Source organism: Passer domesticus, chromosome 10 (genome assembly GCF_036417665.1).
Source record: "Passer domesticus isolate bPasDom1 chromosome 10, bPasDom1.hap1, whole genome shotgun sequence".
NCBI lineage: Eukaryota > Metazoa > Chordata > Aves > Passeriformes > Passeridae > Passer > Passer domesticus.
The window spans coordinates 7,853,973-7,877,120 of record NC_087483.1 but is presented as its reverse complement, the minus strand read 5'-3'; the positions used below and the strand labels follow the sequence as shown (position 1 = coordinate 7,877,120).

The following is a 23,148-nucleotide window of genomic DNA, read 5'->3' as shown; positions in this document are numbered from 1 at the left end:
TGCCCAAGACTCAGCCATCAAAGGACAGATGAAATTGCTGCTAAACGGTCAGGGATACAAGAGAGAAAAGATCAGGCACAACAATAACTCAGATAACAGCAAATAAACTCCTTTTTCTGGAGCAAGAAATAGCTGCTAATGAGCGCTTAAGACTCCTCTTAACTGTTCCTTCCAGCCTCATAAACACAAACTGCATTGTCCTCTTGATGTTTGGAAAATACTTCTTTAAAAACCCCCAAAAGTTCGACGAACAGTGGGTGATTTAAATCTATCACCTAGAATACACAGGGGTTATCCAAAATAAAACCACAAGGCCTTAGAAGCCCAACAGCTGAACAATTACATTTATTAAACCACATGTTCATGTTTAAAAAATTTTTACAAGTTTCTGGGGGTCATTTTACAAAATGATCTGGAGAGAGGTTGTAGAAATGAACAGGAATTTAAATAATTCCTTCAAACGGGAAGGAATCATAGAATGGCTCCAGCTGGGAGGGACCTTAAAGATCATCCAGTTGTATCCCCTGCCATGGGCAGGGACTTTCCACTATCCCAGGCTGCTCCAAACCCTGTCCAACCTGGCCTTGGACACTTCCAGGACTGGGCAGCCACAGCTCTTGTGGGCAACCTGTGCCTCACCACCCTCACAGGGAAAAATTTCTTCCTAATATCCAATGTAAACCTGCTCTATTTCAGCATGAAGCCATTCCCCCACTCCTGACCCTATGTGCCCTTCTAAAAGAATCTTCTACAGCAATTAATGGCCACAGCTGGGAAAGAACACCTGTCTGGAGAAAAATAAATCACCTGTGCATATCTTAGTACATGGATGCTGGGGGAAGAGATGCTGAGGGCATCTGTCCCATAATCATTTACTCCTTAAAAAGCCAGTACATATCCTACTTGTATTTTACCTTTCAGGCCTTCAGCACTGTGAACTCCTGTTAGAAAAGTGCAGCTGAAGAAAGGGAGTGGATACACATCCATTCAGCTCTTACTGACATACTGATTATAGATTAACAGGCCATAAAGCTGAATATTAGCTGGTTTACAAGCAGAGGTTAGGCAGAATCTTTCTTCTTCACCGTAACAAAGGTAGGATTTTACCAGACTGCTTACACCTGTGCCGTGCAGAGAAGCTCTAAGCTTCCAGGGCATGCACATGCCCTGCCGTGCATGCTTCCAGGGCATGCACGGGAAGAGCAGTGACACACAGGGCTGCCAAAAGGTTGTCACACCTCACCCAAAGGTGGCTCTGGGGCACAAACATTTCAGCCTCTGCCTGCATTGACAAGGCAGTGAGTTGTCCCACCACAGGTGACACGACCACCACCACCTCAGAAGCACCTTGTAGGCAGAACGTTCCTAATTAAAGTCAGTTTTCTGAAGCACTCAGATTATTTGACCAACTCTAAGCAGAGGTAAGCCTGCCTATGCCAGCGTGTTTGGATGCGTGTGAAAACAGAGGAGGAACTGAAGGAGCAAAGTCTTGGTAGAATGCCAAACCAACAAGCACCACCCAACCCTCTGGGGCAGAGGAAAACCCCCTTGGAAACAGGAAACACCGTCCCAAGCCGCTGTTTTTTCTTTATGTGAGGAGAAAGAGAAAAGAGTTAAAGAGTGATGCGAACTGCAGTTTGTTTTGGAATTCCACCCCGCTACCAGCGCGGACAATCCCCTCCACCACACTGAAAGTTCCTGAAGCCTAAACCAGCTCTCCTGCACGGCACCCACAGGGGAAGGGCAGCCCCGCTCTCCCCTCGCCCTCAGCTCTCGGGAAGGAGCAGCGGGCCCCGGCGGTGCCCGCCTCCCGCCCCTTCTCCTCAGCACGGCGGCGGCCGCGGTACTCACAGGCAGAAGACGTGCTCGCACTGCCCCAGGGACACGGGCTCCCGCAGGACACCGGCGCTGTGGGCAGAGCAAGGAGAAACGCGCCACTTTTAACACACACGGCAGGGGCAGTGCGGGAAAGCGGGGTGGGGGGAAAGGGGGAAGGAGGACATTCATTACCAGCGGGAGCAGCGCAGTGCCCTCTCCAGCCGCCCCAGCGCGGCGCGGGTGTGGGACCAGGGGTGCCCGGACGGCGCCATGGAGGGAGCGGCGGGGCGCAGAGGGCTGCCTGGGGCCGGCTGGTTGCCCGAGCGTCCGCGCAGCGCCTCCCTCATGGCTTTTCCCGCAGCGGTTCCCTCATGAGCTCCGACCCCAGCCCTCCCTTGCCCTCAGCGCTTCCCGCCGCCGCTCCGAATCCCCCGCCCGCCGCCACCGCGCAGGCGCGGGGGCCGCGCGCGCGCTCCCCGCCCTCGGCGTTTCCCGCGCGCCGCCCGTGAGGGGAAATGGCGGGCTGGGCGAAATTCGGGGCGGGGAGGCGGCAGCGCCGGGTCAGTGGCAGGAAAATTGGGTGTTAATGTCCTCACGTGCGGCTCCATGGGTGGGAGTCTCCAGTAATTACAGGGAAAATCGGCTGTTAATGTCTTCAGGAACGACTAGGTCTGAGGTAATAGCTTGACAGTCTTGACAGTCTTTTTTGTCTCTACGAGCATCAAACTGCGGAAGTTTGTTACAGTTTAAACTTCTGAACTTTAGGGTAGAGGGAGAAATGGCTCCGCACAAGTCTCAAAATCTATTGCAGAACCCAGAGCGTCTGAACTTTAGGGGCAAATGACGATGTATCTGCAAGCAGCTCGAAGCCATTTCCTCATGTGCCGTCCCTGTTCCCTGGAGCACAGCCCGACCCCCGGCTGTCCCCTCCTGTCAGGAGCTGTGCAGAGCCACAGGTTCCCCCCTGAGCCTCCTTTGCTCCATGCTGAGCCCCTTTCCAGCTCCCCCAGCCGCTCCCGGTGCTCCAGCCCCGGTGCCATTGGCCTTCGTGCCGACCTGGGCTCATGTTCAGCCGCTGCCTCTGGCACCTTTCCCAGCTTTCCAGCCCCTCTGCCCCAGCCTGGAGCTGTGTATCTATAACAAACACGTCTAACACAGCATAAACATAAATATCTGGCAGAGATGCCCCACCAGTCACCGTTATTTCGGCTTCCCAGGGTGGTTTTTCCCTCAGCCTTTGTGTCCTGCAGCAACCCCAATCTCCCACTTGTGCTGCTTGATGTTTTTTAGGTGGTACCTGCGCAGAGACGCAGCCCCCGCCGTCCCTCTACAGCGTAATTACTGGAGCACATAAAGTAGTTATAGCAGGAATTTATCACTTTCAGGTGGAAATACTCCTGGCCAAGTAAAAGATAGAGCAGGAATGCCAGGAGCAATTTATAACGGGCTTACTGACATTTCACGTGGAGAGGCTCCGCCAGTGAATAAGCATCAAGCCATAAATCTCGGAGAAAACATGATTAAAGCGAGCGAGTTATTCTTTGAGGGAACTTCATCATAAAGGGACATGGCGGCGTGGAGCTGCAAAATTTGGTTTGTGACAGTCGTAGAAAACAGCCATCAGAGGGGTGTCCCAGCCTTACCCCATCTAGACAGAAGGAGTTCTTCTTAAATGGGTGTTAAATCAGGGCTGAAAGTATTTCTCAATAAGTTATTAATGTCTTCCCTTAAGAATGAAGAGTTGCCAGGTACGACCTTAACACCCTGTTACTTGGCTCATCCTTGGTTTTTGCTCCAAGAACCCAGCTCCCAGTGCACCAGGGATCCTGAAAGATGGCAAAAGGCCTCGCTGCTGAGATGAAACTTCAATCAGGATAAACTCAGAAATGAGTTAAGCCTGTCATTTTTTTCTTAAGAATGAAGAGTTGCCAAGTACAACCTTAACACCCTGTTACTTGGCTCATCCTGTGCTCCAAAAACCCAGCTCCCAGTGCACCAGGGATCCTGAAAGATGGCAAAAGGCCTCACTGCTGAGATGAAACTTCAACACAATTTGAAGCATTCAGAGCAGATTACAAACAACTCTTGATCCATAGATCTCTTGAGTCAACCTGGCATTTATGTTCACAAAATATGAGATGCCGATATACACTGTATGGCACAGTAAAGCAGATAAGTGCCTCCTCTTCCTTTCCTCCAGCTGAAATATGTTTAGTGTCTCTCTCAATAAATCCACAGATGCTATAGTTTCCATTGTGCTGAGACATTATGTGGGAATTTACAAACATTTACAACTGAGTTAAACTGAGGCAAAGCACCGCCCTGGGCAGCCTGCATCTAACAAATACTTGTGTTCAAGAAAGATGTAAAAGTCACGAATGATTCATTCTCCTTAATTTTATAAAGGTTAAGGAGCTGGCGCTCTTGGAAATCTAAGAAATGTCTTCTTCAGCAGTGAATTACTGCAACCAATTGGACAGTCAGAAGCAAAAGAAAATGATGGGGGGGAGCAGAGGGAAGCAAGAAATATATCTCTAAATTTGGTTTATGCAGTATTTAAAGTACAAGCCAAGCCATTCCAGGCAGTCTAAGGCCCACACACTTTAAAATAAATTTGTTGCATGACAGAAAGCCAGTGAAAGAGTTTCAGCAGTGCTGTGATATAGTGAGGCAGCAGCGTTTGGTGCGTGCATGAATCAGCAGCTCCATACCCCGCTGAGGCAGTGCTCATCCTCACTGTGCTGGGCTGGAAATGGGATTTCCAAACAATGCTGGGCTCCAGAGCCTGACCCGCGCTGAAGGATGGCTCGGCTCCCTGGCTGGTGAGGGAGGGAAAACATCCTCGCCTACCTCGTGCTTCATTTCAAAGCATTGCCCATCTGGTAAAGACCTTTCTATGGAAATACACCGCTACCTGATATTTTATTCATTTAGTGAAGCTCCCCAGCTGTTTCTCAACAAATATACAATTATTATGTGATTCATCGTGTAACGGGAAGGAGCGTGCAGAGGGAAGCAGTTCCATTGAGTTTTGTAAATCGGCTGTTTTCCTAGGGGTTAAAAGAGCCAAAGCTCCATGAAGCTTTGATCCCTCTGCTCTCATCCAGCTGAACACAGAGCACATGCTGAAACCTGTGCATCCTGCCAGGAAAGGGTGCTCAGCTCGACGTGCTGACCACCCACAGCAAGCGACAGGATGGATCCTCTTCACCAGAAAACTGCTGAAAAAACTGGAGGAGGCACAGCGTCATCTTTGGATTCCCTGCCTTCCCAAACATCTGAATCACAGGCTTTAACAGGCTTAGTGTGCTCCTCAGGCCACCCCTCTGGGGCCAATTTTGCTCTGCACCCAAAGCCCTGTGAGCTCACCATGGTCGCAGAGGCATCATGGGCTGCAGTGCTTGTTTGGGACTGCTGAGATTGTTCAGTGCAGGAATTGATTAGAGATGTTAGACTACTGAGTTTTAAGGTTTCAAATACTGAGGGATTTGATCCCCGAAAGGAAATAATAATAATAACAATGTCTATTACACTTTCAGCAGCACAGTCAGCATTGCATTGCATGGTATTAAATTATTCCTCGAGTCTCGATAGCAGGAACATCTGCTGGTGTTAGACATGGCATTTTTAATTAAAGGCAGCAGCAGAAAAGCCTGTGGTTCATTGGTTCTGCTTTCACCGTGCGAATTGCTAAATCCAAAGGGCACTTGTACAAAAGATTTGGTCAGAGCACAAGCTCTGGGCCCAGCACTGCAGAAAAGCAGCAGAGGTGACAGGTAATTTCCACCTGCCCATCGCCCAGCAGGAGATCTCTGTCAATGCTCACACAGGTCAAAATTGTGGGGGGATTTTACAAAATTTAAATTACCCTTCTGATCTGACCAGAAAAGGGATTTCCTGTAGAAAGGCAAGTAACAGAGAGCAGCAAAGCATGAGAAAACCCTGTGCCCGGCCGGGGACCACGTTCACACCTTTGCTGCAGTAACTGCTGATGCTCCCCTGCTCCAGTGCTGGGGTGCACGGATAGATGGCACAGACCCTCCCCACCAAGTGGTGCCCACCAGAATTTTATCTTCTGAAGGGAAAAGGTCTGAACAGGGAATAATTTGCATCCCACGTCAGCTGCCCTCCAGGACCTCTGGCTATAAGCAGGTCAAGCAAGACCAAAAACCCCCATCAGTCCTGGGATAGGAGGGATTTCAGCATGGCTGGAAAATGCCCAAAGCCCCCAGCAGGGTGGGTACATCCAAGACAGACTCACCCAAAAAAAACAGCCATCTTGCCCTCTTCCACCTACCACCACCCCAAAGCAAAGTCTGCTTTGATGGGACCCAGCCTTCCTTCACTAAAATCTGTATCTAAATCTGGGAAATGCCAGGTCCTGACTCAACTGGGCGGATGGGCAGAGATGAGGGGCAGAGGGAAATTCTTGTCTCAGGATGTCAGAAATGTCAGCCCCATGGACACGTGTTGCTGCCTTCCCGTTGGCGCCGAGGGGCCAGGATTTCCCTCGGCGAGCCCCACAGATGGTGTTTGTTTGCTCAGCCACCTTGAAAAAGGAAAATATTTGGTGCAATCTGCTAGCAGACAGAGACAGACATATGGTCGGTGCGAGGCGAGCCTGGATGCTCGGGAAAACACAGTCAAGGCTCTGCAGCAGCCTTTAGATGTTGGATTGCTCTTGAGCTGAGTGGGAGACAAGTCCAAGGAAACCACTGAAGAACCTGGGTGCGGGTTTTGTACTGCTGTGGCTTGAACCCTCTTAGCCCCCTTCTAATTAATCCTATTATACTATCCCTATTGCGGTAGAATTATTAGAATTAACCCAGTTTTAATTTATGCAGACCTCAGCTCTGGCTCAAGGCTTGGAGAGATTCACCCTGGTTTGATGTCTGTTCATCTGGCACACACAAAACACAAGTTAAAAATGACAGAGATCATTAAAGGCAATTACTTGTATTTTCAGACCAGGTGCAACATTACTTTTGTTCTTTTTACCTGTGACTGTTTTTAAAAGCATCATTGCAGCTTCAAACCTAAGGGAAATCTTTGGGCAACCCCAAAAAATCAAATTCTTTTTATTTCCCTTCCAGTTACATTTTAAAAACGCAAACCATAATCGTTTCCCAGATATCAAGGCTTAATTCTTCATCAGGACTAACCTCCAGCTAAAGCGGCACTGGTGACCTCCACGAGGTCAGTCAGGGATCTCCACACCTTCAGTCAGGGCTCAGCACCTCCAGTTCCACCAGGATAAAGCAGATAACCAGGACTGTGAGTGCTGGACTGACTCTGGGAAAAAATGTGCTGTAATTTCTTAACAACAAACCTGCCTCACTTTAAAAAACTCAAGACTTTTGGGGGCTAGAGAAGACACTCCCACTTTGCCTGAGTGCTTGAGGACAGAGACAGATGCTGTGCCCAAGCACTGAGATGAGGATCGCTGGGCAGTGAAGCTGTGTCACCACCAAATTTAGAAATTATCTGTGGAGAGGGATGGAGCCAATCTGGCACGAGCTCCACGCCCAAAACACCAAGTACAGTCATGTTGGTGCCCTGCCAGCCTTGCTCTGGTGCACGAGTGTCTGAGCCCCACCTTTTAGCTTGAATAAAGTCAAATCAGGGGGAAAAAATAATACATCAGTGAGGAGTGCAGCTGGCATTTCTGGGGAATATGAAATTTGTGGGTAATGCTTCCTCAATTTAAAATGAAATGCTCCTTCCCTCCTGCCTCCAGCATCCCACAAAACCCATGCCTGTGGGTTTTAAATGTGAAAGCCAGAGCTGAGCTGCAGATAAAAAAATACATAAACGTGTGGAGTTACTGCAGAGATCCAGGGATGCAATGCAGCCGCTGGGAAGTGCCAGCACTGGGGCTGGAGGGAGGGCTGGGGGTGGCAAAACAGGTCCAAGACCTCCTGGTCTTGCTTTTCCCCTCGGTGCTGATTTACTGTGTCAGCACAAGACAGATTTTGTTGGGCTGCAGCTTGGCCTGAACTGTTGGCAATCCCTCACGTGGAGAGCTCCCAGAGCGTTTTCCTGCCTTGCATCCTGGCTGAGGAACAAAAGGCACAGCACATCTGTATGTGTTTACAAGTTATGTATTCTGCAAATAGGTGAGGATATTATTTTTTCCATACTAATCCATAGTAAATCCAAATTAACATGATAGCGGCTCCTGATGATTTATGTTGTTATAGTAAATAACAGCAACTGCACGGCACTTAGCTGATGATTAATGATCCTTATTTACAGTGTGCTCAGCCCAGGTCTGCAGTTTACACTTGCAAACATCAAAGGAGAGTTCAGCTTTCCTTCTCTCCTGTATTTTGAGGCCACGTTGTAAATCCTGTGCCAGCAGCCTCGGCAGCTGCATTTTAATCCACAAATAGGATTGCCATAAACTTCCAGAAGAAACAGTGGTCTGACCTGTGAGCCATGGGGCTGTTTCCCTCTGGAAAACAGAGGAAACCTCTGTTTCCCCCTGGAAAATCTGGGAGCAGGTCTGGCTTCTCCAGCCTGTGCAGGGAAGAAGCCAAACTGTGACAGTGGATGACACCATTGCACCCTCCCCTCCAGGCTGTCAGGGTCTGCCACTCAAATGTGCCATGCTGCAAGCACGACCCCTACCTCTGTGCTCTGGTTTTGCTGTAATCCCTCCTCTCCATCCACCGGAGGGAAGCAGGATGGTGAGCTGAGGTTTGAGAGCTGCTCTGCCCTCCCAGAGCCAGTGCACATCCCCAGCCCTGCACCCACAGTGCCCCATGCTGCCGCTGGGACCCCCCCAGCCCCGAGCCATCCAAACCCTTTGGACAGGCTCCTTTTTCCTGCCCCACGCTGCAAGCAGGCCCCGGGGGTGGGAAAGCCCTGGCACAGACCCTCCTGTTTGCTCTAGATGGGTGCTGAGCACCTCTGCATGTCACAGCCTGGCGGGATGGGAAAACAGCTTCCCACATCCTAAGGTGATTTCAAGGAGTTTATAACCTCATGGGCTGGAGTGATCCCTTAGACAGCCCAAGGCAGGAATGCCAAAGGGGCTGGAGGGAAGTACAGCACAGCAGCTTTGATTTATCAGGATGAGGCTGGTGAGATCATACAGGAGCTTAGCAGTCCAGGGGGGACACTTGCCTCTCCATTTCACTTGCTGGGAGAAGTGGTGCTATATTATTCACAGGGGCACTATCATATATGAGCTGATTTCAAGCCTTGAAATCACCCTGTGTAGGATATTCACAGTGGAAAAATGACCCCTTACAACACCAAGACTCTCCAGGGGAGCTGTGAGGGTTTCTTCCTCCCACAAGTCACTGCCATTCACCCAGGAATGACATTTTCCTGTGGGCCAGCAGAGTTATGTGGTTCTGGCACATGGGATTCCCAGAATGGTTGAAATATGAACTCAGGCTGAAGCTGCATCCCTCTGCTGTGCTGCCTCCACTGTGAGGAAAGGCGGGGCAGCAGGCATGGAGCAAACCATGCTCGAGCATCTCCATCCCCTGCAGGCATCTGGGAGCCCAGCCCTAGCTGCAGGACCTTTAAAGGTCCTACAATGGCTCTCTTCCTCTGCATGGCAAGCCCGGAGCTGCCCTGCCTGGCTGATCAGGTATGGCTCTGATTCCCCAGGTTCCTGGAGCAGAACGGATTCGGCAGCACCGCAGCTGCTTTGCAGTGATGGATGGGAATGATTATAATTGTTAATCTGATTAAGCCTATGCTCTCAGCTTTTGCTTGTTTTACTGACATTGAAGATAAAGAAACAGCCCAGGAAGAGCACATGAAGATGGATAAAGCACCTGCTTCCGTGCACCTCTCAGAATTGATCCCAGGCCTCCATGTGGTGCAAGTTGATGTGAGTTTGCATTAAAGTGGGGTACCTGGGTTATCAACACATGCCAGCCCTCAGGCTTCATGCTACAATGGGCAAAGGAGAGTCTCCTTCAGCTTTCTTTTCTCTCTTTGGCAGGATTTTTAATAAGAATCTGGGGGAGCAAGGTGTGGTTGCACAGCCTGCTGCTGTCCAGAGCAGCCTGACTACAGGCTTTGACAGGGACTTCAGCTAAGGCTCCAGACCAAGGACCATACTCCAGACGCTCAGCTGGCTGCTTTGGGGATGGAATTATGCTCAAGGTTAAACTTCTTTTACCTCATGTAACTCCACAGAGATGGCAGAGGGACACCTAGAAGTGCTCTGGTGTTTCTAGCAATTCTTAATGTTTGCATTGCTAATTTTTTAATGAGTTTTCTTATCAAAGTCAACTCTGTTGCTTTAACTTTCACGGTTCCTGGAGGCAGAGTGCATTCTGGCACTGCAAGATGGAAATGTCATGTACAAAAAAGTGGGAAAACTCTTACCTTTTAGAAGAACCTGGATCTTAATTGTTTTCCAGCAATCATCCATTGGAGAAAATTGCTCCTACAAAGCTGAAAAAGGTTCCTGTGTTTCTCCTCTGGGAGCTTCTTCCCAGGGGAGGAGCAGGCCACTGTTGGTGATGCAAAACCTCGTGTACCTCCTCTGGGACCTCACAGATATGGGTCACAGACAGGCTTCAGCTCTGGGCTGCAGGTCCTCTCAGCACGTGTCTGTTTGGAACTGCACTGGAGTAATTAAAGGTACGCTGCTAATTGGATGCACAGCCCTAAGGGGACTCCTTTAATTGCATTTCAATCTGGTTGGTATCATTTTAACTTAAATTCATTGCTGTCTTGTGCAGGAATAACCCAGCTGGGTCTGGTTATGGAGAGGCAGATCATCCTGCTTCCTCCTCCCCGTCGCACGCTGGATGTGCTTCAATTTGTTTGGCTCTGGCTGGGAAAGAGGCAGTGCACACTCGAGCAGAGGGCTGGGCAAAAACCCTTCCCCTGACAACCAGGACATGGAGAGTAGAGGGCTGAGAGTTCACCTTGACCTGCTAATGGAGGGAAGAGCCTCAGATACTACCCTGTATTTATCTGGATTTTGTCTCATGTGTGTTACCATAAATTGTCATGGCCATCCTTTGCTTTTTGATTTGTCAGTGAGGGCAGTGAAGACCTGGACTCTTTCCAAGAGATGCTTCACTTCTACCCAACTTGCTGGTCTAGTGAAAGCCTCACTGCTTAACACCAAAGCACCTCCATGGCTCTCGGGGCTGGGGAGATGGTGGGGTTTCTGCTTTGAGCTCATGAGAGCGCTGCCATGTCCTTGTCTCACCCCCTGCAGGGGCCCTCAGGATTGCTCTCCCTGCTGGGTGCCTTGTTTCCACAAGGATCTTCCAGCAGCAATGAGCAATGTGGTGGGGGCTGCATCCCCCAGGATGAGCACTTGGGAGAGGGAAGTGGTTCCAAGTGTTGCTCCATGTATTGCAGGCATAAGGACCTGAATCCTTCATCCCAGGCTCAGCCAGTGGGACTCTTCATTCTGTCACGTGCCACCCTCCAGGTGCTGCAGGACTGTACTGTGACATGGGGCAGCCTCCAGCCCCAAAACTCTGGTACTCCCTGGGGTGATCTTGTGCCTTCTACAGCTATTTTGAGGAGTCAGGTCTGGCCCAAAATGGGCTGCTCTTGCCATTCTGCTCCCCTTTGTGCTCCCTCCTTCCCAGTGCTGTGTATGTGAGTGGCATGAGGAGCAGAGCCAACAGCAAGAGCTGGCTGTGTCCCTTACTAATGTTCTTCTTATTATTTCAGTGCCATCTTCCTTCTTTCCATCCTCTCCCTGAACAACTAAATTAATTAGAGTGATTCTTTTTATTTAAATACTGCCATGGAATAATAATTCTCGTGAATTCAATTTTTTTTGTCATTCCCCACTGCTGCTTTTCTGTGTTGTGCTCACTTTTAATACGCTGTTGATACTTTGTTAGAGCTATGCAAGATCACAGCTGTTGTCCACAAAAAAATAAAAAAGTAAAATCATGCTATGTGCTGTTGCCATCCAAAACCCATTTTTCTTTCTCCACCAGCTCACAAAATAACCCTCCCACTATTAACTGAAGAGACAGATATTTTTCTTGGCTTGTAAAAAGCCAAAAAGCCTCACAACTTCAGCGAAGCTGCAGCAGTGCAAGGAAGCTGAAGCTCCTCCAACAGGCTAAGCCCCACTGTTATGAGGATGGATCCCTCAAATTCTGGATCCCAGGAGTGATTCCTCAGAGGCTGCAGATCCTTGGGCACCACCAGCCCCTAAGATTCAGCAGTCACTGAATTTTGTTTACCTGGATGTGTTTGTCTGAGATGTAAACATGTTAACTGAACTGACCCAGTAACAAAACCACTCCTGCAGCTCTCATGAAAGGACCAAAAAATCCCATTAGAGACCTTGAATTTATATTTACAATATTTTACTTAACACTGGCTCCTCTGAAGAGTTTTCCCCAGACCCTTTCTGACCCTGCCAAACCAGTCCTGAGAGGCCATTTGCACCGAGAGTGGAGCTAAGGAAGGATCAGGCTGGAGCAGCTCCCATCAACAGCACAAAGTGATAAACACAGGAGAGCCAGGATGCAGATTTGAATCCCTGTCTCCAAGTCCACAACTCAAATTACAAACCTGACTTCAACCAGCCTGTCAATACACACAGCCAGTTCTGCAATCCTCCTCCACTCGCTGGCCCTGCTCGGTGACTGCACTGCCTCTCCCTTGCCTTAAATGCATTTTAAATGGAGGCAGGCTGATAATGCCCGGGGCTGTGTGGGCTCACCCTGGCACTGCTGCCTCCTCGGGGGATAGTGGGGTGACTGAGGTGACGCTGCATTGAAGGAGGAAGATGAAAAGCTAGTTTCCCCTAGCACACACTCATCTCTGGCTCCTGGACAGGTGATGCGCCGTGGTATGCAGCAATCTCAGCTCCCTGCTCAGGCCCGAGGAAGGAGGCAGCCTGGTGGTTCATTTTGGAAGCAGAGTCATGTACAGCCAAAATTTCTGAGGGGATTCAGAGAGGGCTAGCAGTGGGGGCAGCCAGTATGACACCCCATCCTTCCCCTGCCCTGTAGACCCTGCTCAAAACCTTTCAGATTCTCATCAGCGGTTTCTCAGTCAGTGCTCCGCATTCCTGGCCACCCCTGGGACCTTCTCAGGGAGACACAGAAGTTATGGGAGCCATGGAGCTGGTGTTCAGAGGCAGGAGAGCGCTGGCTTCCAAGGGTTCTGCCTCGAATTGAGCTTGGAGCATGTCCTACCTCTGCAAGGGACAGGATGGCTCTGAGGCTCTGCAGGGAATGGGGATGTTTGGGAAGTGGCACGAATGGTAATTCAGCCCCTGGTGACGTTACACACAAACTCCCTGCCAGATGCTTCCAGCCCCCAAACGGATGTAACTGCTTCTCCACGGGCCTCAGTTAAATTCCCCCAGTATATAAACTCTGGCTTGCTTGGACCAATACCCACAGACTTGATTGCAAGAGCAGATGGTTTATTTTTACCTGCGAGAGAGAGCGGGGAGCGTAGATCATGGCCATGACACATTTCACACGGAGCAGATGTTTCTATTAATTCCAGAACTGGGTGGGAATTCAAAGGATGCTTTTGGCTTTTTTTCTCCTCAAAACTCTATTTTACACAATTAAATTGCAACTTGCTGAAGTATTCCAATGAATCACTTCCTTTTTTTTTTTTCCTGTTTGATTAGTAGGCTCTAAAGGGACAAAAGAATAGTTTTGTATCAGTCTCCCTCAATTACATGTAAAGTACATCTGGACAGAGTCTGGAGATCCATCTTTCACTGGCAGTTGCAAAGCCATCGACATAATAAAATAATACTCTGATTGGTATTACAAGGCTGCATTTAAATCATTGGCATTCATGCTCCGAGTCCTTTGCAGGGAGCACAAGCCCTCCATTAGAGAAAAGCTTAATTTTATACTGTGATCTGTGTAAGATGTGCAATGGAAATGAGAAAAAAGAGCTTTTGCAGAGTTGGAGACATAATAATAGAAGCTACAATGGATGTCTGGGCAGCTTTGTCAGTCACTTATAAACTGCAGGTGTCAAATGCATTCTGGAAAGAGGCTGAATCCCAGTTTTAATTACAGTCAGCAGGTTGAGGCATAATTCAAAGCTCTATAATACTTTCAATCCATAATAAAACTCCTCCTGCTATCAGTAAGAAGTTACACCAAGACCAAGGAGAGGACGTGACCTCCTTGCAGCAGCTAAACCTTGAACTTCAGTATCCCACTGAATATCAAGGGTGTTTGGGGTTTTACAAAGTGCCTACTCCTCACACAATTCTCACAGCAAACCTTGGCATCACAGAGGAGATGAACCAATCAAACTCATGGTCAGGGTAACAAAGATGTGTCATTGCAGCTTTCATCAAAGGTTCCTTTGACTCAAATTAGTTTGGAGGAAGGGGGAAAAAATGGAAAAAGAAACCCCCTGGCTGGAATTGTGTGGGTGAATCCAGGTAGGTTGTATGGGCCACCCCAGGTCTCACAAGGTAAGGCTTTATCTGCAATCTGTTTTACCAGCAACAGCAAGTTTATTGAGCTCAGAGTTTAAGTTCATTTTGTGCTTGAAGGTACATCAATGCCCTGACCCAAACCCGAGTCTTTGGGGCCTTATGCTGATACATCTAACAAAGAATCATATTAAACTATTCTATTAATCATTCTGGGGGAAGAGAGCAGGGTGTGTGTGGTGGTGTGCTGAACTCAGCTGCTGGGGGCTGCTCTCAGAAGTGGGCAGAGCACTCCCTCAAAGCCAGCAGGCAGAGTCTTTGAAGCAGGAGCTAACGATGCCTTATGAGGTGGGAAAACACAGCTCCGGAGTCACGGGGCAGCCAGCACGTGGGGTTGAGGAGGAAGGTCACTGGAGAGGACACAGAGAGGCAAAGCTGCTGGAGATGGAGGCTTTATCAGCAAGGGGGATGCTGCTCGCTTCTACCACGCTCAGGGAAATACAACCTTATGAAGCAGAGAGCTTCTTCCTGTCAGAGCATCCAGCCTGCCCTATACCACTCCTCTGCTGCTCCAGAGTAGCCCTGAACTCCAGCCAGAAGGACAAAGAGGCTCGTGGGGGAATCATCTTCCACTGGGTACCAAGAGCCAGGAACTGCCTGGGACTGGAGGACTCACTCCAGGAGTTACTTAGAGCTGGAATAAGCTACAGGAACAAACCAAAACCACTGGAAGCACTAACTTATAAAATAGTTATATTTGTGCTGACATAACCAGATAAGCTCTATGTCATTACCAAGATGGCCCCCACCAGTGGCCTTTGCCACTGTCAGTATTTAACACCTGCATCCTGACAACCCCCTGTGAGGAGGGGCAAGGCCAGGAGCTCCATTTCCCCAGGGGGAGCCTGTCAAAACTGAGCCACTTTCACCCAGGAAGGCTGCTGCTGAGCAGGGAGAGGAGCATGGGCTTTCCTCTGTGGCCATGGGGCTGCTTTCAGACACCCTGCACTGCCCACAGCTCCTCTGCTCCACCACGGCCACTCTGCCGTAAGCAAACAGCCACGAGCAGCAGGTGGTGCTCTTTAAATCCTCACAGCCATTGCAGTGATCATAAAACAAGAATTGGGGTGGGGGAGAAGAACCTGTGGAAAGACCAATCTGATTTGTAACCAAGTGCCAGTCTCAAACACCTATCGTGTTCCTAGTGACATTAATTAAGCGCATATCAAAAAACAAAGTACTTGAAGAAAATGGAACTGCTTATCCCCATCACCCTAAAATCATTTAAAACAGGGTTGGAGGGGCTGTCAGGTGCTTTCCCCAGCTTCTGTGATCCCGTGTGGGTGGATCCCTTCAATAGATGGAGCTTATGGTGCTAGCCTGGCTACTTGTGTCAGAGCTGTCCAGCGTCACATCAGGGCCTGCGTCCGCGCCATCAGGATCTGCTTGATCTTTAGCAAAGTTGATGAAAACCTGGAAGTTTAAGGGAAAACACTCAGTATGTGACAGCATAAATAATTTATGACACGAATGAATATAAAAAAGGCCTGGCTGTTCATTTGACTGTGAGCCTGGAGAGCTCGCTCGGGGATGGATTCACGCTGAATTTGAGAATTGCAAATTGCTGGGCTTCTGTGGGCTCATGTAAATAAATGGATGTGCACTCCATACTTCCAAAGGCAGACATTCCTGCATGGAACCTCATTGTCCTGCAGCTCAGGCTTCCCAGGAGCCAGCGAGGCAGTGCCCATGCAGTGGCTCGTTTCAATCACGCTGTAATACAGTCCCATGATTACTTCATAAACCCATCTGTCTCTGGGTAATTGACATCTGTGCACACACAACTGCAGAGTGTACAGAGAGGTGTATGAAATCACACATAACAGCCTTCCTTTCAACAGCAGCTAATGAATACAGAAAGGACTCTTACCAGAACACTCCCTGCAATCAGATTTGCATATTCACAGAGCCAAGCTGTCCTCCCACAAAATTTGAGCTGGGGCTTCCTGTGCTTTGCCTGCCTGTTTCTCTCACAGCCAGTGCCCCTCACTGGAGCAGCACTGAGGAAATCCCCTCCCAGACTGCTGTGTCACAGTCCATGGCACTGCAGGGCTGCAGCTCTGCTCCTCTGTCTGGGACAAACCTAATATTCCAGGTGCTGATGCTCTACATCTTCATTTCTTCTGGATAGTCCTTGTGACAATCCCTTCAGCTGATGTGCTCCCTATGAGATTTTGTTGCCATTGGGAATGCTCTTCCAAGGGAAAAATGAAATGAACCCCAAAGCTAAGTTTGGAGTAATGCTAAGTGAACTTACAACCTGAAAAGGGACATTAAGCATATTTTCAGTACCAGTGGAAAGCCTAGCCCTGGACTTGGGGGTGATTCATAGTCCTGCCCTTCACCCACACCCACAAGGCTCCTGAAATCAGCAGTGGCAGAGGGAAGAATAGATCCTTTATGCTCCAGGCAGCTTTCTGTGTGTGTTTCCCTAGCACCAGCAGAGGTACCTGGAGGCAGCAGTGCTGACAAAGTACCCCCAGGAGGAATATAGATGGAAATCCCTTTCAAACTGTAGTCTATTGTGTGCAGCAGTCCATTATGTGTAACCATCATTCTGCTCCCCTGTTAGCAGTTTGAAATGGATGGCCTCACATTTTAATTCCTTACCTCCTCCAGCGTTGTCTGACTCACAGAGAAGTGCCTGATGTTGAAGGCTGCTTTGCTGCCTTCCAGGAGATCAAATATGTTTGCTACCCCTCCTGCAGAGACTGGGACATGGTACTCCACCATCTTGAAATGCTGATCCTGTGGGGACAGGAGTGGTGGGGAAAGCCAAGAGCCAACAGATCCAACAGCTTCATGTGAGGATGAAGGGGCAGGGGCTGAGGTGTCTTCTGAAGGTTACTGTCTGGGGGTGACCAGTGTTTCCCCACTGGGAGTTCTTGTGGGGTTTGTGATTGAGGAGCACAACTAAACTGCAAGGGTGGCCATGGCATGTTCCAGCTCCAGGTGTGCAGTTTTGATTCATGGAGAGATTGGGTTACAGACAATGGATGGGATTTGTGACTCAGTTACTCTGGTTTTATAATTACTCAGTTACTGGAAGTACAGGAAGCATCTCTACCCACTGAACCTGAAGGGGGTTTCCATCCATTCCAGGCTTCAGTGGGGAAGGCCATTCCCAGGGCAGAAGGTCACCTAACAGCTCCCTCACAGGGTCACTGCAGCTCGTTGGCTGATTTTACTTCAGCCACCAGGAACTGGAGTGCTCCAGCCCTCAGAAAATGTAGCTGAAAGCAGTGACAAGTGTGGCTCTGAGAGCTCAGATCTATGTGCACAGTATGTCACAAGATGTCTACCTTGCAAGGATCTTCTTGGTCAGTTTGAAGGGATTTTGAAAGCCTCTCCTGAAAGCATTTGCCTTGCTTACCTTCAGGCATGTATTTGGGAAGTGTGACTTCATGAACTCTGTCAGCTTCTCAGTGCAAACTGTGCTGCTGTTTAAGTGCATCTTCACAGTGAATCCTCTTCCAAATCTAGGGGAAAAAGAAATCACAGTTAACGCTGTAGAAAAGAGAAAAACAGATGAAGAAACTCCTTTGAGAGTGCTGCACAGCCTCTTTGGGGAAATCTAATCCAGGCACGGTGCAGCTTGAATGGGGTCAGGGTTGTTAACCTGGAGTGAAACTTAGTGAGAAGCTGAGCTATTGTTATAACTAATAAAACCAAAGCTCAACCCTAATACACATTTCTCATTTGTAGCAGTGAGCAGGTTACTTTGGGGGCCACATTCTGGGAAGACAGGCTGTGAGGGCGTAGAAAGTGCATTAGTTAACACAATTTCAGTGGTGTATAAGGGACATGAACCAGGAAAAGTCATTGTTTTGGTAACACAGTTCTCATGTTCTGAGCACTCAGAGCTGTAGGTCAGTAACTCCAGAGGCTGTTCAGTAAAAGTGAAATAGGTTCATTTTACTGACCTGCTCTTGATGTGCTGCAGAGAGCCAATGCACTGGAAACTCCCATTCACCATGATGGCCAGCCTGGTACAGAGGGCTTCACACTCCTCCATGCTGCAAAACCAATCAAGAAACTCTGGTAAGTCATTGAGAGGGTATAAAAATATGGTTAAGTACCTGGAGAACATCACTGATTTTCCCTAAAGTGTTGTGGGTCTCTGTGGACACCACATTCAGCCACAACAAACCCCCAAACTGTCACAGCTTGGTGCCCTGAAGCTGTGCAGGGACCAGTGAGGCATGGGTCTCTCCACACTTCTGCTGACCCCAAAAAGGGAGGCAGAGCAGCCCAGCCCTACCTGTGGGATGTGAGTATCACTGAGCACTTGTTCTGCACTTCCTCACTGATGATTTTCCAAAGGTGGCGTTTGGCATTCGGGTCCATCCCAGAGCTCGGCTCATCCTGTTGGGAAACACAGGACTGGATGGAAATTTGCACTCAAAAAGTAAACCAGCCTGGGCTCAGGCAGCAGTTTAGTATAGAGAGAGTTCCCCCGTCCTGTTTTTATTGAGATTTTTTTATCTCACAAAGCAGCAGGAGCACTGGCAGGTGGTCAGAAGTAAAGGCAGCACTGCTGGGCTCAATACAAGTTGGGACAAGGGATATTTATGTTCACTAGGTATCCAACTTAATATTGGAAATCCTCTTCACAGAGGTCTGCACACATTGAGCGCACAGCAAGTGGGAAAACTGCACAAAAATGTATGTTTTACCAATGGGGTAAGCCCATGGAAGAACTAAAAATTCAGAGGGAAATACAAGACTTAAGGAAGCCAAACCTAAAAAAGCAGTCACGTTCTAATCCTGAGGAAAGTGGCCTCTCTGCTTTCCTACAGTTTTGGAGCCTTGGCTGCTGCTTTTCTTGCAAGGCTGTGCAGGTAAGTTGATAGATATGAAAAACAAGACAGAGCTGGGAACTAGGAGAGTTTAATTGGCAAATATACAGTCTATTTTTGACTTCTGGAAGATGCTGCCAGAGAAACTGAAAGACTTGCCCTTAAAGAAAAGATGAGTATTTGCTGGAACCTGAACTTTCCTGGGATGGTTTCTATTGTCAGGCCAAGCATGGGCACGTGGGGAGTGTTCCTTAAGCTGTGCCTGAGGAGGTTTTGTGAGACTGTCCAAGTTTTCCTGCCAGCCCAAGGACCTTGCTGTTCCCCCAACAAGACCCCATTTCTCACCAGCAGCAGAATGGATGGATTGCCAATGAGGGCCAGAGCAGTTGACAGTTTCCTGTTGGTGCCATAGCTGCACATAGAGGTGACTCTGTCCTTGTAGGCCATCAGGTTCAGCCGGTGGAGGAGCTGGAGTACAACCTAGGGAGCAAGAGTTCTGCTTCCACAACACGTCCAGCCCATGGACTACCACACTTGTATCTACTGAAGGACTCATTGAAAGGCTCCAAATGACAAAAATGCTGCAAGTGAAGCCCTTTGTGACTCACCCCCTTGATGTCCCGCTCTGGGATGCCGTGCAGCCGAGCATAGTAATACATGTGCTCTTCCACGGTCAGCAGGTCATCCAAGGCATCCTCCTGGGGACAGTAGCCAAACAGTGACCAGTGCGCCTCACTGATGTCATTCAGGGACCTGTGGAAGGAGGTTGGCACATCACTGTAACCTCGCTGAATTGCCACTGCACTCTGGAATCAAACAGGAGGGAGAAAATCCCCTTCTCCTATTCCCTACCGCCTTCCCCAACCCTTGAAGGAAAATGCAGTGGAACTGCAGAGCTCCAGCTTTCAGGCCCCCAGTTCTGCATGTCCAGCATGGAGCTCTCCAGTTACTGCCAGCACCTCAGGTGGCACAGCTGCCACCAAGCCTACACCTGGTAAAGAGAGCTTTGAGGTGAGCCCTGCTGGGCTCCAGGTCTGGCTTCCAAGTGGGATCACACTGCTCATGCCCTGGGCTAAAGTTGAACAAACACCTCTGAGCAGCAAAATGCAACCCCCTAGGAAGCAACCATGCCACCTTCAAAGGATGAATTCCCTGGTTTATTTACTTTTGCTCTGGTTTGAGTGTTTTATTTCAGACTTTTACATTTCTTTTCCTTTGCCACCCAGCCTTAAAAACTGCTCTCAGGTTGGTTTGCTTCCCCAGAAATCACATCCTCCATACCCAGAATGATCCTGGACCCGCAGCCTTCCGCTGGATGCTCCAATATCCCCTGTCAGCATCTTAAAGATTGTTGTCTTTCCAGCTCCATTCACACCAAGCAAGCCAAAGCACTGGGAAAGAGAAGTCAGAATGTAAACATGCTGTATTTTTAATGCAGAAATATTGCTCTGAGATGGCTGCTCAGTACACCTTGACCCTTCTTTTTCCAGCCCCTTGAGCAAGATGAATTTCCAGAGGAACTCAGAGCATGCCAGTGTTATAATGGAGGTTGTTTATGGTGCAATATACTCAGCTTATATTAGCACCATTTGTTTAATATGGTGAAGAACCAAGCATGTGTCTCCAGTAGAGTAAATCCTTTTACTGTGAGGTGCACTTCTGCAGGAGCTCAGGCCAAATCCCCATCAGCTCATCTGTCCAAGCCTCCCCTTGGCAGGGGCAGAGCTGCTCCTGGGAATGGGGTGAGTGAGGTTTGGGCTGGCACTGCTTAAAACCCTGACCAACACAAGGTTTTTGTCCCATAGTATCACCAAAGCACTACCTTAATAAGATGAAGAACTGTCTCCCTGCAGTGTAGTTCCAGCATGTCATGGTAAAATACACATTTCATTGCTAAGGTTGGAGATAGGCAGTTGTGTGTTGCATCAGCCATTGCCATTGTGCTGATAATTACTGTTATTTTGCCATCATTAGTGCAGACCAGCTGATGTGAAAGTCCCCCTGTGCTGGGGATGCACAGCAATCCATGGCTCTTCCCCACCTTGGTCCAGACAGGAACAGCATCTGTGCACAGTCTGCAGTGCAGGGCCACAGCTTCTGCTTGCAGGTGGGGAATGGTGCCCTGAATCCCACCAGCATCAGGGTGAATTTTTCTAGAAGTCAGAGATCTCAATGCCAGTCCTGGCTTATAAAAAATCCTCAACCATAAAGACTAGCACAGCATCCATGTGAGGATACTGTCCTTTCATCTCAGTGGGACCCAGGCAATTAAAATAAACCAGGTGCCAAGGATTAATTCCAAGCTTCTACAGCCTGAGGTAAAATCTGGTCTCCAGTTTCCTCTGGATCTCAGAGGTGCTCTGTGTACTCCTGTCTTTTCACTTCTCAGGGAGGCAACTGCACCAACATGACCAAAGAATGTTGTTTTCTTTGGAGCCAATTTTAGCTCCTGATTCATGAAAATGTGTGTTCAGCTGGAGTGATTTGTGTTCCCCTGATGGGAAGACACAAGCAGATAAGCCTGACTCACCATGTCCCATGCAGTTCAGGTGAATCATTTCAGCTGGACACGTTCTGCTGTCTCCATTTACCACCTGGTGATCCCCAGTGACCCCCCCAAGACTGCCCTGTACACACAGAGCATGCAGACATTTTGCTCTGAATATAGAGCTCCATCAATTCCCATCCACTTTCCCTCCTTCTAGGGCCTTCAAACCCTCACTTGATGTCCCAAATGTACCAGGAGCCTTTTGCCACTGCTGTAACCCCACAAATCAATAAATGAGGCAATGAAAGGAAGAGGCCAGAGCAGAACAAACCATTACAGAAGAGGGCAGTGACAGGGGAAGGTGCCCTCATCCTTCTCCCCTCACTCACCTCCCCAGCAGGGATCCCGAGGCTGATGTTCCTCACTGCTGTGATGCGTTTGTGAGGGAGGTGGTAGATCTTGGTGAGGTTCTGGAGCTGCACCACGTCGAAGTCAGCTTTGCCAGACTCCACCCGGCTCCTCTCTGCCTGGACATCCCCATCCTCCACGGCCGCGGGGGGCAGAAGGGAGGCTTTGCCATGCACTCTGTCAAACAGGAACCTGGGGGAGGGCAGAGAGGGGAGAGCCTCCAGCAGCAGCCAGCAGCTGGGATAGATCCCAGGGAGCCTCCCTGTGAGATCCCAGGGCATGCACACAATGCTCAGATATAGTTTCTGTTCTCTCCTGGTATTTGCTCCACCCAGTGTTCTCTTCCTGCCTGTTTCTTTCCCCCTCTTTTTCAGCAGATATTCTGGGCTGAAGCAGGTCCTGCTCCTCATGCAGGTGACAGGGATGTTCTCACTCCTCTCTGTGTGCACCCAGGGCAGAGGAGATAGATGGGGAGAGCCAAACAGAGGAGGTTGTCAGTGGAATGAGTGCCCCCACCAACAGCTGAGCATCCACCCACCAAACCCAGGGCTGCAGTGCCAGCCAGCACCAGCTACCAGGGCACTCTGAAAACTACACCTCTGCTAGTTAATATCCTAATTACCAGGACTTCTGCCAGAGCAAACTCACTCCACATTCACAAATTGTGCTGGAAATTGATGGGCTGCGTAACAGCCAGTGATGGTGCAGGAGCCCAGAATGGAGCTGGGGCTGTTCCCAGTGAGGCTCCAGCTGTTACTTACTCCAGGACCTTGTTCCACACTCTCTGGACCATCCTGTCGTGAACTGTGAGTCGAATGGTGAAGAACACGGTGCCCTGGATGAACATGGCCAGCAGCTTGGACGTGGTCTTGTCCAGCTCAAAGGTTTTGTCAGGGTAGTCCACTCCATAGGCTCTCAAGAAGCCCAGCAGTGCCTGATCCTGAGACAGTTCAATCAAGCCATAGCCAAAGCAAAATTGTGGGAACAGAAGGAACACATGCCTTAAATTTTCAGCAAGATCACGCAAGCCCTGGAAAAAAAGCAAAGAGCAGCACAGTCAGTCACTGCTTTTATTCATGGAATAAATTCATAGGTTTTACTGTGGGACTGAAGTGTAACAATTACACTGGGATTTGCCTGTGTCTCAGCAGAGATAAATTGAGAGCAAAGAGCTCTGCAGACAGCTCGTTTCACAGGCA

At 49.1% G+C, this 23,148-nt stretch overlaps 2 protein-coding genes and 1 long non-coding RNA gene across 4 annotated transcripts in view; 1 reads left to right on the top strand and 2 right to left on the bottom strand.

The window, feature by feature from the left end:
* Window positions 1-2,220, bottom strand: part of BARD1 (BRCA1 associated RING domain 1) — a 40,577-nt gene extending 38,357 nt beyond the window's left edge. Inside the window, exons 1-2 of one of the 2 annotated variants that reach the window (XM_064433592.1) lie at window positions 2,011-2,220; window positions 1,852-1,908 (exon numbers count right to left, since the gene is read on the bottom strand). In XM_064433592.1, the coding sequence (XP_064289662.1) occupies window positions 1,852-1,908; window positions 2,011-2,165 (212 nt within the window). In that variant the 5' untranslated portion in view covers window positions 2,166-2,220. The remainder of the gene's footprint in view (window positions 1-1,851; window positions 1,909-2,010) is intronic. The other variant, XM_064433593.1, reaches the window with a different exon arrangement.
* A 7,502-nt stretch (window positions 2,221-9,722) lies between these two features.
* Window positions 9,723-12,185, top strand: LOC135309405 (uncharacterized). Its single transcript, XR_010369675.1, has 3 exons — window positions 9,723-9,945; window positions 10,206-10,428; window positions 10,530-12,185. It is a non-coding gene; the product is annotated as an uncharacterized LOC135309405 (long non-coding RNA).
* Window positions 12,186-14,255: 2,070 nt separating this feature from the next.
* The window catches only part of ABCA12 (ATP binding cassette subfamily A member 12), an 84,686-nt gene continuing 75,793 nt past the window's right edge, over window positions 14,256-23,148 (bottom strand). The window contains exons 47-56 of the mRNA XM_064433591.1: window positions 22,711-22,979; window positions 21,931-22,141; window positions 20,335-20,444; window positions 19,662-19,806; window positions 19,399-19,533; window positions 18,516-18,619; window positions 18,178-18,270; window positions 17,628-17,733; window positions 16,865-17,002; window positions 14,256-15,667 (exon numbers count right to left, since the gene is read on the bottom strand). Of these exons, the coding sequence (XP_064289661.1) occupies window positions 15,548-15,667; window positions 16,865-17,002; window positions 17,628-17,733; window positions 18,178-18,270; window positions 18,516-18,619; window positions 19,399-19,533; window positions 19,662-19,806; window positions 20,335-20,444; window positions 21,931-22,141; window positions 22,711-22,979 (1,431 nt within the window). The 3' untranslated portion in view covers window positions 14,256-15,547. The remainder of the gene's footprint in view (window positions 15,668-16,864; window positions 17,003-17,627; window positions 17,734-18,177; window positions 18,271-18,515; window positions 18,620-19,398; window positions 19,534-19,661; window positions 19,807-20,334; window positions 20,445-21,930; window positions 22,142-22,710; window positions 22,980-23,148) is intronic.